The sequence below is a fragment of the Lepidochelys olivacea genome (genome assembly GCF_965140295.1).
Source record: "Lepidochelys olivacea isolate rLepOli2 genome assembly, chromosome: 14".
Lineage (NCBI taxonomy): Eukaryota > Metazoa > Chordata > Testudines > Cheloniidae > Lepidochelys > Lepidochelys olivacea.
In genome coordinates, this window is record NC_140424.1 from 45,895,570 (window position 1) to 45,912,933 (window position 17,364).

The 17,364-nt window shown below is 62.5% G+C and overlaps 2 protein-coding genes across 4 annotated transcripts; one reads left to right on the forward strand and one right to left on the reverse strand.

Moving 5' to 3' along the window:
• Window positions 1-2,127: 2,127 nt before the first annotated feature.
• Window positions 2,128-8,887, reverse strand: LOC311530970 (HLA class II histocompatibility antigen, DR alpha chain-like; the record flags this gene model as incomplete). Of its 3 annotated transcripts, none has more annotated exons than XM_084648041.1 (5): window positions 8,103-8,887; window positions 6,094-6,351; window positions 5,184-5,465; window positions 4,745-4,895; window positions 2,128-2,994 (listed from the first exon to the last, which is right to left on the reverse strand). In XM_084648041.1, the coding sequence occupies exons 2-5, from the start codon at window positions 6,341-6,343 to the stop codon at window positions 2,991-2,993; spliced, it is 687 nt and encodes a 228-aa protein (XP_084504167.1). In that variant the 5' UTR covers window positions 6,344-6,351; window positions 8,103-8,887. The 3 variants fall into 3 exon arrangements, with proteins under 3 accessions (XP_084504167.1, XP_084504165.1, XP_084504166.1); XM_084648039.1 differs by lacking the exon at window positions 8,103-8,887 and adding an exon at window positions 7,845-7,974; XM_084648040.1 differs by lacking the exons at window positions 2,128-2,994; window positions 8,103-8,887 and adding an exon at window positions 7,845-7,974 and having other exon boundaries at window positions 4,741-4,895.
• Window positions 8,888-9,466: 579 nt separating this feature from the next.
• Window positions 9,467-17,069, forward strand: LOC311530966 (DLA class II histocompatibility antigen, DR-1 beta chain-like). The gene is made up of 6 exons (XM_084648033.1): window positions 9,467-9,956; window positions 11,086-11,355; window positions 12,542-12,823; window positions 15,635-15,745; window positions 16,294-16,317; window positions 16,687-17,069. Exons 1-6 carry the CDS (start codon window positions 9,851-9,853, stop codon window positions 16,698-16,700), a joined length of 807 nt encoding a protein of 268 aa, XP_084504159.1. The 5' UTR covers window positions 9,467-9,850; the 3' UTR covers window positions 16,701-17,069.
• Window positions 17,070-17,364: the final 295 nt, after the last annotated feature.

Sequence of the window (17,364 nt, forward strand, 5' to 3'; positions counted from 1 at the left end):
GTGTGAGCTGAGGGGATGTGGGGTCCAGGCAGGATTTTCTGAGCTGGCCCAGCCGCCCTATCTGGCTTAGCTGCCCTCATGCAGTTATGTGCTGGGAGCTGCTCCCCATCCCCCATGCTGGGCCGGTACCAGAGACTCTCCCAGGATCGGCTCCCCAGCACATGCTCCTGGGAACCCGGGGCTTTGCCAGGGACTTTCTGCACACCGGGTGCAGATCCAGAAGGACCAATCGCAGGCCCTGGGGCCACCAGGTCACTGGGTGAAACTGCTGCAGCGAGAGCCGGGTCCAGGCTCTGCCTGAGCCGTGTCTGCTCCATCCCCCACCCCAGGGGACAGGGCGCGCCCCGAGCTGCAGAGACACCCCGGCCGGCCGGAGGGGCATCAGCCTCCATGTGCCCTGCTGGAGGGCAGCCAGCACCCAGCAGCCCTGCGGCCCCTGACCTGCCGGGCCCTCCTGAATCCCAGCCCCTCCCTCAGCCCCACCCCGGGTAACTCCTGACCCATGAATCCCAACCCCTAGCCCCAAACCCCACACTGGGTAACCCCAGTATCACGGAGTCCCTGGGTGATGCACTGGAACTGCTCCCCATGAAGCCAGTCAGGACTCTGGGGCAGTCGCCTTTCTGCGAGCAGCCTGTCTGCAGGACGCACAGCTCCCCCGGCTTCCCCCTTCCTGGGTCTGACCTCGGAGCATTCAGCATCCTCTGCCCCTCCGTGCGCTTCCCCCAGCGAGTCCACTTAGGCGGGGTCCTGGGGAAGCCAGAGGGTCCTGCCCCCCAACTCCGCAGTCAGACGGGACTCTCAGCCAGCCAGTGAAACAGAAGGTTTATTAGACGACAGGAACATGGTCTAACACAGAGCTTGCAGGTGCAGAGAACAGGACCCCTCAGCTGGGTCCATTTTGGGGGCAGTGAGCCAGACAACCCCGTCTGCACTTCACTCCATGTCCCAGCCAGCCCCAAACTGAAACTCCCTCCAGCCCCTCCTCCTCTGGGCTTTGTCCCTTTCCCGGGCCAGGTGGTCACCTGATTCCTTTGTTCTCCAACCCTTCAGCTCTCACCTTGCAGGGGAGAAGGGCCCAGGCCATCAGTTGCCAGGAAACAGGGTGTCGGCCATTCTCTGTGTCCAGACCCCTGCACACACCTGCCCTCTAGGGCTCTGCAATGATCATACACCCTTACCCCACCGCCTAGATACTTAAGAACTGCAAAGGGGAAACTGAGGCACCCCCACAATATTCGGAGGAAACATTAAGAACAGTCCCACTTCGTCACACCCAGAACCTCCCATCCTGGTCCCTGCCTGAGCCCAGCCCCTGCTACACCCTGACCAGGGTGCCCCTGAGACCCACCCCCACCCTCCAGGCAGTACCCTGAGCCCCAGACCCTGCCGACCCCTGTCTCTGAATCCCCCCAGACCTTGCCCACCCCACCACTCTTCAGTCTTCAGTTCTACCCCTTGGTCTCTCCCTCCTCACCCACCCCCTGGCGGGGCAGTAATCGCCAGGAGCGCTCTGCTGGCCTCTCCTGAAGGTCGGTACCACGTCCCTGGGGCCCTCACCCCACACCCCTGTCAGGGACCCAGAGCTGGCAAGGCCAGAAGGGACTGTTCTGAGCACCTGGTCTGAGCTCCAGCATGGCCCAGGGCAGAGAGTCACACCCAGGGATTCCGGCATCCAGCCCATGTCTGGTAGTCGAGCTAGAGCGGGTCTGTTAGAAAGAGACGTCCCAGCCTGATGTACAGACTCCAAGGGCTGGCGCATCCACCACGTCCCTGGCTCAGCTCTTGCCACGGTTAGTCCCTCTCCCGGTTAAAAAAGTGTCTCATTTCTCATCTGAAGTTGTCTCACTTCAGCTGCCAGATATCGGCTCTCGTTCAGCTTTATCTGCGAGACCAAAGAGCCCCCTGCTCGCAGAAACCTCCTCCTCAGGAACCTTACCTTGGATAAACCACAGAGCTGGGATAGAACCCAGGAGTCCTGGCCCTTCCTTAACCCTCATACCAAACTCCCTTAACTCCCGCTATAACCCGGGGCCCCTGGACCGACTGCGGCTGGGCTGGGCTAACACAGGCTGCCGCGGGCACGGCCCAGACGACCAGATTTTGAATAAAGATCAAAACCTCAGAAACGTCCCAAAAACCCACTTTATTGCTGTTAGCAAAGCAGCAGGGCGAGATCGGGGGCGGCCGGGCTGTGGACACACACGGGGCGGGGGCTATACGGGGACTGGGCCCTTCCCACACAGACCCCGCGCTGGGCCCTTGGACCTGGGGGAGCCGCACACGGGTGCCATGGGGCCTTTAGCCGGGCACTGGGGCTGCCTCACCCCCAGCCATGAGCCTGATCCCGCTCCGTGGGAACCCCATTGACCTCAAATGGCCGAATCTGCCCCAAAGCCTGCTGGGTAATGGCTGGAGGGGCTTTACCTGGGGTGCCTGACAGCAGCCTCTGGCCAACAGGGGCTGGGGTCGGGGCCCAATCCAGCACCCACTGGAGTCAAGAGAAACCTTCCCCATGACAGCAATGGGGTTTGGATCAGCCCCATGTGCACTTCTGACCCCTGACAAGGGGCAACCCTCATTCCTAGCCCCATGGGGCAGCAGCCCTCTCCCCTTCTGCCCCCCTGACGAGGGGCGACCCCCATTCCCAGCCCCATGGGGCAGCAGCCCTCTCCCCTTCTGCCCCCCTGACGAGGGGAGACCCCCATTCCCAGCCCCATGAGGCAGCAGCCCTCTCCCTGGATAGGCGCCCCCCTCCCAAGCCCAGCAGAGGGTGCGGGGGAAGCTCGAGGGGTTGGCTCCCCGGTGAATCTCCAGGGGGTTGGCTTGTCACAGGTATGGGGCCAGGGGGCTCCCAGCTGGGTACAGCAGCTGACACTGGCGGACACGGAGCAGGGACGCTGGGGGCAGAGCTGAGGGGGGTGGGTGGCGCGAGCGGGTCTCACGAAGGCACCTGGGAAGGATTCAGGGGCCCCGGCTCTGCCCCACATTTATCTGAAAGGCAAAAAGGGTCAGTTACCAGGAGCCCCAGGCCCCGATGCGAGGATGGCAGGGATCGGGGCTGTTCCCCAGCGCCCCCAGGGAGCCTCCCATTGATGCAGGGGGAGCTAGGTGGGGGCTGGGCTGGGAGTCTCCTGATACCAGTCAGCTCTGTGTTCTTGGGGAACCAGGGCGCAGTATCCAGCCTGTCTGACACATGAAGGACACCCCCCCTCCGCCCCCAGCCTCTGCTTGAACCAAAACCGATCAGAGAAAAGACTTGCAGACAGCAGTGAAGGGCGCTGAGAGACACACCTAGACCCCTCCTGACAAGCGTGACAGGATTAAGGCAACTCCCCCAGCCTCATCTGCATCAAAGATGGGACAGGGAGGCATCCCCATTAGCACACAGAATGGAGAACGGAGATTCCCACACAAGAACCGCACTGAACTCTGGGCCCAGGGAAGCACGGCATGATGGGGGATCTCTGCTCCAGATGTTAATGAACCTGCACACACCCAGCTCAGCCGTTATCAGACCAATCCTAGTAATGAATCCTTGATTGATATCCCAAAATACTGAAGCTGCCTAATTGCACTGTGAGCTCCCTGGAAGGAACACCTCCCAGAGCCAGGAGTGATCAGCTCTTCCTGTCTAGTCTATCCTGAGTCATCAGATTACCCATAAACAAATCTAGTGTTTTCCCTTGAACCCTTGTTGTTTCCCTACAAAAAACCCCGACCCACCCTCCAGTCAGTGTTCTGATGCATGGACCCAAACTCTGTATCAATTCCACTGGGATTTCATCTTCTCCTGACTGATCGTGCTGGGGGCTCTGCCTGTTTCCAGCACTCAGGACCCCGAGCTACTCCCGCCACCTGGGAACCCCGACCCGTTCAGGCTTCATGGAGTGGTGAGATCCCTCTCTTTCTCTCTCTCTCTGTTCTCTTTTCTACCTCAGGTATAACGTTCTAACCCTGACTTGTTTGATCAGCTCCAGTTTTCTACATATGACTTTTGTAACCTTTAATAATGTTCTGTCGGTTTAGGCTCTCCTTGTGTGGTTATCACTATTATTCAATAAATAACTTTTATGGTTAAGCTGGTTGCTTCCCTCCCTCTCCCTCTGAACTTTACGCTTTTGTGTTTTTAGCTTCCCCATTTACTCTGGAGCAATGCTTCTCTTACCTAAGCTAAAGAGCCCTGTAGTGCCCCCAGATATCGTGGGGTTTGCTCATCCAGTGGGTTACGACCAGAACAATTGTAACGTGAAAGTGGGGACAGGGACGTGCTGAACCTGTGACATAAGAGGGTGGCAGCTTGGAAGTGCTGCTCGACCCAGACTACAAGTCCAGGGGCATATAAGGGTGGCAGATTGAAAGTGCTGATTGACCCGGTCCACTCAGACAGCGTCTGTGTCTGGAGGAACCCAGCCCTAGGGAACCTAGGTCCTGCAGGATCGCTCCGCTGAGAGGGGACTTGCAGGAGGGAGAAGCAGAGCTCCATATCAACACACAAGTGACACAAAAGGAACATGGATAGAATTACAGACCCCCCCGCCCCCCAGAAGAGTAACCCTAATATATGAGCATACTTCAAAGTCATGGGCAAATCTGGTAACACTCCCCAGCGGGTGCTGGGTGGAGGAGGGGCTGTGGCTGGCTGGGGGAGCACAGCAGGTGGGGGGGGTCTCCCCAAGGGGTGCTGGGTGGGCCCAGGGGCTGCGGGTGCAGTGGGTGCCCTCCCTGGGCAGCGGCTACTCACAAGGGGCCCCGCGGGTTGCGGGCGGCGTTCATCTTCATGCCCTTGATGATGAGGATGGTGCCCGCGATGATGCCGATGATGCCCATGGCCAGGCCCAGGGCGCACACCAAGGTCTCAGTGGTCTCGGGGACGGGGGTGGGCACCTGGACTTCTGGAGAGAGGGGGAAAGGGACAGGGCATGGAGTGAGGGGTCTGTTCCCAATCTTCCCTCCCAGAGCTGGGATAGAACCCAGGTGTCCTGGCTCCCAGCCCCCCTGCTCTGACCCACTAGACACTGCTCCCCAACCAGAGCTGGGATAGAACCCAGGTGTCTGAGCACCCAGTTTTGCCCCCGCTCTGACCCACTAGTCCCCACTCCTATCCCAGAGCCAGGAGAGAACCCAGGCGACCTGGCTCCCAGCCCTGTGCTCAGCGGGGTCCCCGGGCACCCCAGCCTCACCCCAGTGCTTCGTGAAGGGCTCGGGCAGCCCCCAGTGCTCCACCCGGCAGTCGTAGAAGTCGCCCTGGCTGGGGAGGAAGGGCAGGTAGGAGAACTTGCGGAAGGAGTTGTCCTGGCGGGGGTAGAAGTCGGTCTCCGAGACGCCCCCCGTCACCTCCTGCCCGTTCTTCAGCCACGTCACGCTGAGCACGGGTGGGGAGAACTTGTCCACAAAGCAGATCAGGACGTTGGGCTCCCCCAGCTCCACGGGGTCTTCGGGGAACACGGTCACCTCAGGGGGCACTGGGGAGACAGGGATTAGTGGGTCCCATTGCCTGCGCCTGAGCCAGCCAGTCCCTGCCCTGGGGCTGGATCGGAGCCAGCACCCCCTAGAGGGGAAAGGTCCCGTGCCCCATTCCCTGCCCCCCTGAGCCAGCCAGTCCCTGGTGCTCACGCTCCAGCTCAGGGGTCTCTCCCCAGGACTGTGGGGGCGTCACCGGGGCCGTCCCAGCTCCCTGCCCTGACGGCTCATGGGGCACCAGGGGCCGGCGAGAGAACCCCTCAGGGGCAGGGCTGGGGCTGGGCACGGGCAAGGAACAGCCCTTGGCAAAGAGATGCCCTGGGCCACCAGCCTGGAGGGTGTGAACTGCCCGGGACCCCTGCCCTGCACAGCCCTGGCCCGGCTGACTGGCTCCCCGGAGCCCTGCAGGGGCTGTGGGGGGAGCTGGGAGGAGACTCTCAATCTCTGGTGGGGTCTGGTATCAGGCCCGGGTGGGTGTGCGAGGAGGGGAAGGTAGGGGAGAGTTGGGAGGGGTCTCTGCTCAGGAAGCTGGGGAGAGGGATCCGGGGAAGCGGGGAAGGGGCCAGACCCCTGGCAGGGAAGGTGGTGGGAGGGCTCAGGCCCCTGGTGGGGAAGGTGCCCCCCCCTTACCGTTCTGGGCCCGCGTGCGGTTCGACCTCTGGATCATGATCTCCATGTTCTTCTTCAGCACGGCGATGTTGCCCAGGGCGCCCTGCGCCTCGAAGCTGGTGAACTTGCCGAAGTCGGGCAGGCGCCAGACGGTCTCCTTCCTCTCCAGGTCCACGTGGAAGATCTCGTCCTGGTCGAACTCGAACATGAACTCCCCGGCCTCGCGCTGGGCCGGGTCCGTGCGCTGGTAGAAGGCCACCTGGGAGAGCATGTTCTCCGCTGCAGGGAGACGGGCGTCAGCACCGGCCACCTGGGGGGCTGATCCCCCGCCCCGGGAGGGGGTCTCAGCGCTTCCCCCAACAGCACAGCCCCCCAGCTCCCGGGCTGTGACATTTGCACAAACATTCCCCGGTGTCGGGGGGGGGCAGGTGCGTGGAGCACGGCGCCCCACAGCATCGCTGGGGGCAATGGGGCCAGCACTGACTGCGAGGGGAGAGCGCCCCTGCCCCAGTCCCCCCAGCACAAGCCCCCTAGGGCTGCCCCGGTGCAAGGACTGAGAGAGCAGAGACCCCCCTACTGACCCCTGCTCGCTTCCCTGGTTTCCATTCACGTCTCCCAGCCAAGCAGGGACCAGACCAAACCCGGCTCAGCTGGCAAGGGGGGACGGGACCCAGCCCGAACCAGCTCCTGGGGGCGTTGGGGGCTGTGGCTGCAGGACATTTCATTCTCCCCTCTGTCCATGGGGCTCGTTCTGTATCCCGGCATCGCCATGATCTGGTTCTCGGGGCGATTTCAATCCCTGGCCCCCGACACTCACCCCCCGCCCCGGGGCTGGTCACCAGGAGACCCGGGAACTCCCCAGCCAGAGACATTAAAGCTGCACTGGGGGGGTCAGACACCCTCCGGGAGAGGGAGGGGTCTGGCTCAGGCTGGCATTCCCCAGGGCCCAAGGGACTTCAGCACCCACATCCCAGGGCAGGGGTTCTCAAACTGGGGGTCAGGACCCCTCAGGATGTCACAAGCTTATAACACGGGCGGTCATGAACTCTCAACCTCCACCCCAAACTCCACTTTGCCTCTAGCATTTATAATGATGTTAAATATCTAAACAAGCGTTTTTAATCTATAAGGGGGGTCGCATTCAGAAGCTTGCCGTGTGAAAGGGGCCACCCATACAAAAGTTTGAGAGCCACTGTCCTAGGGATTCCAGCTTGCCCGGCAGGATCTCACCCAGCCATCGCAAAGCAGGGAACCCGCCACCACTAGCCAAGGAGAGACAGTGCCCCACAGAGCCCCCGTGGGTCTGAGTCCTGGGGACAGGCCAGGCCAGTCCAGACAATGGGGACAGGCCAGAGAGCAGGGCCAGGGGCTCCCTGCTCTGCACAGACGCTCTCACTGCTCAGCAGGGTCTGGCCCTGGAGTGACCCTCTGGGGAACGTTCCCCCATCTCCCCTGTGTGGAATGGGGGGGCTGCACCCCTAGGGCAGGGCTGTGTCATACCCAAACCACAGCGACTTCCCCCCAATCCCTCTGCTGCCCCCGTGCCGGCTTCCCCTCCCCCCTCCCTGACACAGGGGTGAGACCCACCACCCTCCACCCCATCCAGATCAGCCCCCCCCCCTCCCTCCTATGGGACGAGACCCTCCTCCCTGCAGCTCCCGCCATGCCCCATCAGCCCCCCATTGTCCCCTCCCTGGGGGTGGGAGTCAGGCGCTATAGGGGTCAAGCTGCCCCCCCAGGCCCAGGCGTCACAGCCCCCGCCCCGCCCGTACCTGTCACCGCCCCGGCGCCCGGCAGGGCCAGCAGGGTGAGCAGGGCCAGCTGGGCCATGGGGACGCCCCGTCCTGCGCCCATCTCCTCTCCCCGGACACTGGGCTGGGCGTGGGGCCGGCAGTGCTAGGGGGCCGGGGGGGGCACGTGTCACACCCTGGGGGGCAGGGCTGGGGGGCAGCGCCCGGCATTGGCCAGGGGAGCCCGCCCCAGGGTCCCGCACCCAATGGCAGAAATCCCTGCGCGAACCAGGCTGTTACCGGGCAGAGCAGCAGGGCTGAGCCTCGCCGAGAGGAGACGGAGAAATTCAGTGTTCCCGGCTCTCAGGATAGTGTCACGAGTCTCAGGATAATTCTTGTGTTTTCCTAAAGCCCCAGCTCCTGGAGTCACGTGGGTCTGGGACGATTCCAGCCTCGATCTTAGAGACAAAGTGAGTGTCCAGCCCTTGGGGCTGTGGGGAGAGCTTCAAACTGTGACCCCCGGGCACCCGAGGGGCTCAAAGAGCAGAAGGCAAATAAACCCCACAGCTGGTATTCGTACATCGTCGCAGGATTTTAAAGCATTTGGGGCTGACCACACGGCACATTCCTGGCCAGATGCCTGCTCCTGGTGTGGACACGGCGCCTCCAGTGGGGGGTTGTCCCAGGTGTGGACACAGCGCCGCTGGGGGGGGGGGGTATTGTCCCAGGTGTGGATGCGCTGCCGTCGGGGGGATTGTTCCCGGTGTGAAGACAGCACCTCCCCAGACGGCGCTCATGCCCCCCCCAGGCACCCTGCTCTGCAGCACGGCTGGGCGCAGATGGGGGACTTGGCCGGCCCAGCTCTCCACTGGGGGGTCACACCCCTGAGCCACAGAGATCTGCTGGGACAAGTGTAGACCAGGCCACACACGGGGTTTGGGGCATCATCCATGGAAGACTGGGACACGGGACCATCACCTATGAGGCCCCAGGACGGGGACGGACTGGCTGAGGAGGTGGGGACGGGGAAATGGGGCCTTTCCCCTCTGCTGGCACCGGCTCCGACCTGCTGTTAGTGACCAAACCCCCTCCCCCCGGGGTCTGTCCTGGGCCCTGTGTGGGTGTGTCAATCCGTGTCCCCTGCCCAAACCCGCTGCCATCCGTCCCCCCACCCCCACCCCGCTAACGCGCTGGGTGTTCACACTGCCCCCGGCAGGAGGGGCCGAGAGGGGCTGGCCTGGGACCCAGGAGCCCTGGGGTCATTCCCGGCCCTGCCACAGACTGTGTGTGACCCTGGGCCAGTCAGTGACTTCTCTGGGCCTCCCTCCCCAGCTGGGCATTGGGGATAATGGCCCGGCCCTGCCCCACGGAAGCGGGGGGCAAATGCAGTGGAGAGGGGCTCAGAAACAGGGGGGCCAGAGAAGCCACTTAGGGAGATCGATGGTGGGAGCAGCTGGGAGGCTGAGCTGTGCCTGACCCATGGAGACTGAGCCCCCTGCTCTGGTGGGGTGCCTAGGGGGGCAGAGCTACGGCCCATGGAGGTGGGGGAGGAGGAAGCTCAGAACTTCTGCCTGTGGGGCCAGCCCCGAACCTTCCACTGGGCCTAAATTTATCCACAACCAGAGACCCCCCCCCACAGACCCAGCCTGCCCAGCCAGCAGCAGAGGGTCGAGGCACCAGGGGAAGGGGACGGAGGGTCCCAGGCCCGTTGCTGGGGGCCCTGCTCTGGTGAGGGCTGGTCCCTGGGCTGGCCCCACTCTCCAGCTGCCCCGGGGCCATGGCAGGCGCCGGGCGAGTCCTGCAGCCCGACCCCAGGCCCTGCTCTGCCCCCTACGAGGGAGAAGTATGGAACCGAGACCTGCTGGGGCCGGCTTTGCCTGGCAACGGATGATGCTGCCCAGACCCGATGCTGACTGGCCCCTGGGCTGGGGGTGCCCAATCCCCGGGGCCGTGGGCAGCGTCCTGGGTCTGGTGCTTGGAGCTGGGCAGAGAAGGTCTCAGTCTGCGGGGTCCCGACGACTTTCCAGATCTCTCCCTCCTGAGCCGCGATGGGGGCGGGTCGGATCCTGGGGGCCGGGAGCCCCTGGGCTGGGGCTCTGCTCGTGACACTGACGGTGCTGAGAACCCACCTGGCTCATTGCACGGAGCCCCCAGGTGAGCAGAGACCCCATCACCCCGGGGGCTTAATCTGTAATGAAAGAGGGGCCGGGGCTCAGCCCTGGCACAACTTAAGCACTGCCCAGTGCCCAGGGAGCCCCGTCCTGGGCAGGCGCTGGGTGTATCCTGGGGGAGGGGGGTGATCAGACCCACACGCCCCAGGAAGCTCCATCCTGGACAGGCACTGGGTGTATCGGGGGGGGGAGATCGGACCCCACCCACCCTGCGGATCATGGCCCAGGTGGGTGCTGTGTGTATCTGTGAGGTTGGATTGGACCCCACAAACATGCCCAGGGAGCCACATGCCAGGCAGGCGCTGGGTGTATCAAGGGGTTCAGACCCCACATGCCCTGGGGAGCCCCATCCTGGTCACGGGTGCATTGGGGGAATCAGACCCTGCTCACCCCGGGGAGCCTGGGCAGGCGCTGGGTGTATCAGGGAGGATCAGCCCCATATGCCCTGGCGAGACCCATCCAGGCAGACAGCAGATGTATGAGGGGGGGATTGGACCCCACACACCCGGGGAGCCCTGTCCTGGGCTGATGCTGGGTGTGTCGGTCTCTGTCTTTTCTCCATGAGCTCCGGCTCCCTGTGTGGTGTTTGGGGGGGTCCCAGGCTGGGGAGGGGCCATGGGGGGAACCAGGCCCCTCCCATGGGGGTGAGACTCAATGCAGAGAATCGTTCCCTTTTACACCCTTCCCCCCCTCCGGGGAACCTGGAGTCAATCCACATTAACAGGCTGCTCCAGAGCCAGACCCGGGACCTTCTCCTGCCCCACAGCGACCGGCCCCCAGCCCCCGTGTCAGTGCCCCCGGCCTGGCTCCCCACCCCTCTGCGCCCCCCATCTGTGCTGTGCCCCCGGTGACTCAGTCTCCCCACACCCCGCCTGTGCCCCACCCCCGTTTCTCTGCTGTTCCTTCTGCCCCGCCCCTCCCCCCGTGTCCCCCCCGCTCAGTGTCCCCCCGCCCCCCCCGCGTCTCCCCACGTCACTGTCACCCCCCCCAGACCTGCGGGCTCCCGCGGCGCCCAGTGGATCCAGGGCGGGGCTGGGGGGGTCCCGGGGCTCGGGCTGTCCCCGCCCCCCCCCCGCTGAGCCTGAGCCCGAGCCCGGCCCGTCCCCCCCCAGAGCATTTCCTGCTCCAGTTCAAGTCGGACTGTCTCTACGCCAACGGCACCGGGCGGGTCCGGTTCCTGGAGCGGTACGTCTGGGACCGGCGGCAGGACGTCCACTTCGACAGCGAGCTGGGAGTTTACGTGGCGGACACGGAGCTGGGCCGGCCCGACGCCGAGCTCTGGAACAAGGACCCGGCGATCCTGGCGGACGCGCGGGGGGCGGTGGACACGTTCTGCCGGCACAACTACGGGGCGGTCCAACCGTTCAGCGTCGACCGCAGAGGTGAGTGCGGGGGCGGGGCTCCGAGGGGGCGGGGCCGCAGAGGTGAGTGCGGGGGCGGGGCTCCGAGGGGGGCGGGGCCGCAGAGTGAGTGCGGGGGCGGGGCTCCGAGGGGGCGGGGCCGGACAGGTGAGTGCGGGGGCGGGGCTCCGAGGGGGCGGCGCCGCAGAGGTGAGTGCGGGGGGCAGGGCTCCGAGGGGGCGGGGCCGGAGAGGGAGCGCGGGGGCGGGGCCGCAGCAGGACACGCCCCGCCCCGCCCCCTCCTCCCCTCGCTGGGCGCGATCCGCCACCTGCACCCCGGGGGGGGGACCGAACGTCTCGCGCCACGGCGGGAGGGGGGGGGCAGCAGGCGCTGGGGCGGGGTCACGGGGGGGGAATCTCCCCTTTCCCCCCCCCGCCCCGCCCCGCCCTGGTCTGGCTGCGGCGCCCCCTGTCGGCAGGGAGCAGAGCCCCACCCCGGGTCAGTCTCTGGGGGGCCGGTGACCCCTCCCCCTTCCCAGCCCCCCCCCGCCCCTCTGAGGGGTTCAGCCCCCAGCGCCCCCCCAGACCCCCCTCGGGGCAGGCGGCTGCTGCGGCTCCTACCCCCCTTCCTGGGCTCGGGGGGCCGGGCGATGGGGCAGAACTTTCCCCTCCCCCCAACCCCGCCCCTCCCCCCTCGGGGTCCCCACTGGCAGGGGTCAGCGCAGCCCCTGGTCCCTGGCTGAGACCCCGTCTCCCGGGGCCCCGAGGGTCAGACCGTCCCCGGCTCTGTCCCCATGGGGGTGACGGGACGCGACTCCCCTCGGGCCCTTCCTGCCGGAGCCTGCCCAGGGCAACGGGGGGCAGGAGAGAACCAGCCCCACCCCAGGGCAGTGAGGGGGGAACGGGGTGGCCAGGCAATCAGACCCCACACACCATGGGGAGCCCCGTCTGTCCTGGGCGTGTCCCGGGGAACGGGACCTTACACATCCCGGGTGCCCTGCCCCGGGCAGCTGCCAGGTGTCTTGGGGGGGTCGGATGCCCTGTCCTGGAACGGCACCGTGTGTGCGGTTGGGGGGATTGGACTCCACACACCCTGGGGGGCATCGCCCTAGGCAGGTGCTGGGCACATGCGGGGGTTGGGGGGAGTATTTCCCTGGAGGGGCCCCTGTTCTCTCTGAGCCCCCGTCCATCTCCAGACCCTTTCCCAGCTCTCTCTCTCTCCCCCCAGTTCAGCCCAAGGTGAAAGTTTCCCCCACGACATCGGGGTCTGGGCCCCACTCCCACCTGCTGGTTTGCTCCGTGACGGGGTTTTACCCCGGGGGGATCGAGATCAAGTGGCTGAAGAACGGGCAGGAGCAGACGGCCGGGGTGGTGTCCACGGAGCTGCTCCAGAACGGAGACTGGACCTTCCAGATCCTGGTGATGCTGGAGATGAGCCCCCGGCGCGGGGACGTCTACACCTGCCAGGTGGAGCACATCAGCCTGCGGGGCCCCCTCGCCGTGAACTGGGGTAAGAGCCTCTGGGTCACCCAGCCCCCACAAATACCAGCCCAAGCCAAGACTTCAAAGCACTGTCTGCCGTAGCCTTTCGTTCTGTTTACGCTGAATCGCACTCCAGTGGGTTCAGCTCTGGGCTGCAGTCTCAAGTTCCACAACGTTGTCTGTGTTTCTTCTGGATTTAGAGCCCATAGGAACACATGGAGCCGTAGGCACCCAACGCATACGAGAGCATCTGTCTTTTAGCAGTTTTATTAAGGTTACCAACAAAGTTATACATGTCACCGCATATACAAGTCCTAAACATACGTCCCACGTGCCAGTTACACCTCCAGACTTACTCGCCTCCTCCTCGATGGTGTTAGAGTCTCTTGCCCCCTCCTGGATTGACCATCAATATACGGGAGTGGTTCCTGCTGGTTTTCCGTAGGACGCTCCATTTTCCTGCTCCGAGCACTTGGAAGTATTTATTGACAGGTTTCAGAGTAGCAGCCGGGTTAGTCTGTATTCGCAAAAAGAACAGGAGGACGTGTGGCACCTTAGAGACTAAGCAGTTTATTTGAGCATGAGCTTTCGTGAGCTACAGCTCACTTCATCAGATGCATACTGTGGAAAGTGAAGAAGATCTTTTTATACACACAAAGCATGAAAAAATACCTCCCCCCACCCCACTCTCCTGCTGGTAATAGCTTATCTAAAGTGATCACTCTCCTTACAATGTGCATGATAATCAAGGTGGGCCATTTCCAGCACAAATCCAGGGTTTAACAAGAACGTCTGAGGGGCGGGGGGGGGGGGTGTAGGAAAAAGCAAGGGGAAATAGGTTACCTTGCATAATGACTTAGCCATTCCCAGTCTCTATTCAAGCCTAAGTTAATTGTATCCAATTTGCAAATGAATTCCAATTCAGCAATCTCTCACTGGAGTCTGGATTTGAAGTTTTTTTGTTGTAATATTGCAACTTTCATGTCTGTAATCGCGTCACTAGAGAGATTGAAGTGTTCTCCGACTGGTTTTTGAATGTTATAATTCTTGACATCTGATTTGTGTCCATTTATTCTTTTACGTAGAGACTGTCCAGTTTGACCAATGTACATGGCAGAGGGGCATTGCTGGCACATGATGGCATAGATCACATTGGTGGATGTGCAGGTGAACGAGCCTCTGATGGTGTGGCTGATGTGATTAGGCCCTGTGATGGTGTCCCCTGAATAGATATGTGGGCACAGTTGGCAACGGGCTTTGTTGCAAGGATAGGTTCCTGGGTTACTGGTTCTGTTGTGTGGTACGTGGTTGCTGGTGAGTATTTGCTTCAGGTTGGGGGGCTGTCTGTAGGCAAGGACTGGCCTGTCTCCCAAGATTTGTGAGAGTGTTGGGTCATCCTTCAGGATAGGTTGTAGATCCTTAATAATGCGTTGGAGGGGTTTTAGTTGGGGGCTGAAGGTGATGACTAGTGGCGTTCTGTTATTTTCTTTGTTAGGCCTGTTCTGTAGTAGGTGACTTCTGGGTACTCTTCTGGCTCTATCAATCTGTTTCTTCACTTCCGCAGGTGGGTACTTTCTTCGATACTTTCCACAGTATACATCCAATGAAGTGAGCTGTAGCTCACGAAAGCTTATGCTCAAACAAATTGGTTAGTCTCTAAGGTGCCACAAGTACTCCTTTTCTTTTTAAGTATTTATTGGTAACTTTGGTTTTATTTGAAACTTTAATTTCACTTCCTGCTTTTTATACTCCTTGGGCGGAGTTGAAATCCAGGGTGCTGGTTTAGTTGCTACGGCCGTGGGTTGAGGGGGGGTGTGCTGACTGCTCAGTGGCATGGAATTCATTTGCTGCTGTATTTCTTACATGTCAACGCTCGTGAGAATTTAGGTTCGGGGTCCAGTACCGATGCGTGTCCACCCTGGGAGCACTCTTCCAGAAGTGCTGAACTCATTCTCTAAAGCTTATAGTTATATTCAAACCCAACAGGTGCCAATGGTAGAAACTTATTTTGCTCTGGGATTTACAGATTAATTAGATTAGGGATTTTGGAAACAACAGCTGTAACAGCTGGAGAGACTTCATTTAAGTTTTGATCATCCGTACGAAGACGCCATGATCCATCTGGTTTTTGTCCTGGCCAAATGGGAGAATTGCACATGGAAGTACACACACAAATGATTTCTTGTTGCGGAAGAGAGTCAATGGTTTTAGCAATTTAAGGTTTGGCCTGATTTGGAAAAGGACACTGCTTTTGCGGGGGGAAACTTTCTTCTAAAATTTTAACAGTTACATCCAGATTTTTACATTTACGTTGTGTTTAGCAAAAGCATCGACCCTACTCACAATTTTTAGAGCACTTGTTTGAGCCCTGCTAACCCAAATCTATTGACCTGGGCTGGGAACTCCTGTTCTCCCTGTCTCACAGCACAAGGACAAGGGGACGCTCGACGGAGGGGGCAAATTCACACCTGGGAAAAGCAAGGACTTTTTCCACACACTGTGAAGTTCCCCTGTGGAACGAACAGCCACAGGATATAACGGACCCAAGAGCTGAGCAAGGTTTACAAAGGGGTTGTCCAGTTCTGTGGCTCACAGGAGTATCCAGGGCTCGACTAGTTCATGCTGACAATGGGCAGGATGTCAGACCTCGCGCTGCAGAGCCGGAGACCGATCTCTGATGATCACAGACCGGGAGGAGCCCTGATGTCCCATAGCTGCACCTGCGGGCTATGCCCCGGGCTCTGCCCCGGCTGGCGCTGGTCCCTGGTGCTGACGGGAGCCTGGCCCGGAGTCCTCTGGCTCTGACCCGACTGCCCGTTCCCCTTTCCCTGTCTCACAGAGGCACAGTCTGATGCTGCCAGGAGCAAGATGCTGACGGGCATCGGGGGCTTCGTGCTGGGGCTGATCTTCCTGGTGCCAGGACTCCTCATCTACCTGAAGAATAAGAAAGGTGAATGGCTCCGGGCGGGGTCGGGGCACCAGGGTTTCTCTGTGGGGGGGATGTGGGCCTGGCTGCAGGCTCCTTCCCACCCCACAGCAGGGGCTGCTCAGAGCCTGGCAGGGGCCTCCCAACTTCTAGTCGGCTGGGGCTGGGTCAGATCTCCCCCCCACACCCACCCTTAGGGTAGGGACAGAGCAGGGGCCATGGGGAGATCTCAGTGGGGGGCCCCAGGGCCAGCCTGGGAGCTCCCATTCTCCCCTCTCCCGGCCGAGACCCCGGGGTGGGACAGAGACCCCGACCCCTCGCAGTGCAGGGAGCTGCCCGTACCCCGGGGCTGAGAGCCTTTCCCGTCCCCTCCCCCAAGGCGGGGATCCTGGGGCAGGGATTTACAATACTGTAATAACAGGCTAGGGGGGAACCCCAGGTCTGGGGGTTAGACGGGGGCTGGGGTCCTAGTGAGGGGCGTTCCATGCCATGGGGCGGGGGCTGGAGCTCTGACCCCCAGGATCCGGCTCCCTCTGCCCACAGCTTTGACCATGTCTCTCTTTCTTTTTCAGGGCGCCCCATTCCCCAACCTGCAGGTAATTTCAATTCCCCTCCCCCCGTTAAACCCACCTCCCCCCACACTGACCATGGGCTGCCTGGGACACCCGTGGGGCGGCTGCTTCTGCCCCTCGGCCCATGACACCCGCCCGGCTCAGCCCCGGGGCAGCTGGGCAATGGGGCCCTGGCACCGCAGAGGAGGAGTCTGCGGCTCCCTCGGTCCTCGTTCAGGCCGATCCCCGAGCTGCTCCCGGGGGCAGAGGGTCCTGGGTCCTGCCGAGCATCGCCCAGCCCTGCGGCTGCCGGGCAGAGTCCCTGGGGGCGCCCTGGGGCCTGGCAGAGAAAATCCCCCGTCCCTCCCGTTAGCCCCACGGCCAGGGGCTGATTTCTCTCCCCTCTCCCTGCAGGGCTCCTGAGTTAGATCCTGGGCGTCGGATCCCCAGCCGGCAGGAGTTTCCGTCCGTCTCTCCCAGCCCCTCGCCCAGCCCGGAGAATGCAGAACCTGGGGCTGGTCCCTTCCCGTCCCCATCTGCTCCGCGCGCTCTGCCCGGCTCCAGCCCGCGCTGCCCCCGCCTGGGGACCCGTCCCTGCCCCTCAGTCCCCGCAGGGCCCTGGGGCGACCCCTCCTGTGTTAACCCTTTCCCTGCCCCAGCCCAGCCCCACGTTCCCTCTCGCTGACCCCGCGGCCCTCGGGGAACCTTTGGGGGACGCTGCTCCACAGCCCGGGGGGAAGCTGGACCGAGGCCGGGCGCTGTTAGAACTGCTGCACCCTAATAAACCATCCCCAGCCCCCCCGGCTCCGTGCTCACTGCTCCCCCGGGGCCGGGACAGGGCTGGGGCCACTGCGCCCGCTGGGCTCTGGCTGGGGGGAGCGGGACGCAGGGCACAGAGCAGCTGCCCTGGGGGAGGGGACTCCCCAGACACACCATGGGGCCATTTAGCGGCTGGAGGGATCAGGGTTGTTGTGCTGGGGAGGGCCCTGGGCAGGGCCGGATCTGACGGGAGGGAGGGGGCAGGACCCCAGAGGGGGGCTCTGTGGGTGGGGGTGACCCCTGGGGGAGGCTGTGGGTTCCCAGTCCCAGTGC

Coding starts and splice junctions, on each gene's coding strand:
- LOC311530966 (XM_084648033.1), top strand. CDS start 9,851: ATGGGGGCGGGTCGGATCCTGGGGGCCGGGAGCCCCTGGGCTGGGGCT. Junction 11,356..12,541: donor GTTCAGCGTCGACCGCAGAG/GTGAGTGCGGGG, acceptor CTCTCCCCCCAG/TTCAGCCCAAGGTGAAAGTT. Junction 12,824..15,634: donor CCCCCTCGCCGTGAACTGGG/GTAAGAGCCTCT, acceptor CCTGTCTCACAG/AGGCACAGTCTGATGCTGCC.